Source organism: Ornithodoros turicata, chromosome 3, assembly GCF_037126465.1.
Source record: "Ornithodoros turicata isolate Travis chromosome 3, ASM3712646v1, whole genome shotgun sequence".
NCBI classification, from domain to species: domain Eukaryota; kingdom Metazoa; phylum Arthropoda; class Arachnida; order Ixodida; family Argasidae; genus Ornithodoros; species Ornithodoros turicata.
The window spans coordinates 4234599-4235460 of record NC_088203.1 but is presented as its reverse complement, the minus strand read 5'-3'; the positions used below and the strand labels follow the sequence as shown (position 1 = coordinate 4235460).

The following is an 862-nucleotide window of genomic DNA, read 5'->3' as shown; positions in this document are numbered from 1 at the left end:
GTCAGTGACGTTGTGATGTGTAGTAAAGCATAACAGTGTAGGTCTTATCGGTAAAGGCTTCTAGCACTGAACCGCTAACAGAAACTGTACGCATAATGTAAAACACCGAGACTAGGGAACACGAAAGGGACAGACATAACAGTCCCTAGTCTCGGGGGTTTTACATTATGCATCATCTTCACCAGCTCGCTTGCTTCCTAGCCATTTTTTTTTTCATTGTCAGAAACTGTATATCTAGCTTCATCGACTCTCCAGGAAGGAAAAGTGTTCAACATGCGCCACCTGTCCAGTTCTTGTTCATTTAGCACACCTAGTTCATACCCACCATGCGAATGATGCCTCCACTCGCCATCATTGCTGAGTGATGAGACTTCTATGCTTGATTCCTATGCGTTTTCCTCCGTTGATACTTGTTTCAGTTCATGACATATTTAAATTCATTTTACCATTTTCCACTTGGCGCAAAGGTTTAATTTCCAAAGTATTGAACTTTTCCGTACTCACTATTGACTGCCAGTTGCTTTTGTGCCGAGAAAATCGAAATCATCATCGTCATTGTGCTGTTTCCAGTTTATTCCATTTTAAGATCTACAGCAGCATTTATTTATTTATTTATTTTTGCACGAAACACCACCAAAATCAAAACAGATGCCCTGATCAGGTCCGATTTTCGACCTTGCGCAAATCGAAGCTCGATCAAATGGGAAAATAACAGTCGTGTTACCCGTCTGCTTTTCAGCGTACCTACCGGACTGGAGAGCGCTGCTCCCATCATTGCCGTTTCATTTGCTCTAGTAGCCATAGTAGCTGCTGCGGCGATCTTCATCAGTTCCCATCTTGACGCAACAGGTCAGAGTTGAAT

At 42.7% G+C, this 862-nt stretch overlaps 1 protein-coding gene across 1 annotated transcript in view; it reads left to right on the top strand.

The window, feature by feature from the left end:
* Positions 1 to 862, top strand: part of LOC135387851 (uncharacterized) — a 28154-nt gene that overhangs the window by 27154 nt on the left and 138 nt on the right. Inside the window, exon 2 of the mRNA XM_064617014.1 lies at positions 740 to 849. Within this exon, the coding sequence (XP_064473084.1) occupies positions 740 to 849 (110 nt within the window). The remainder of the gene's footprint in view (positions 1 to 739; positions 850 to 862) is intronic.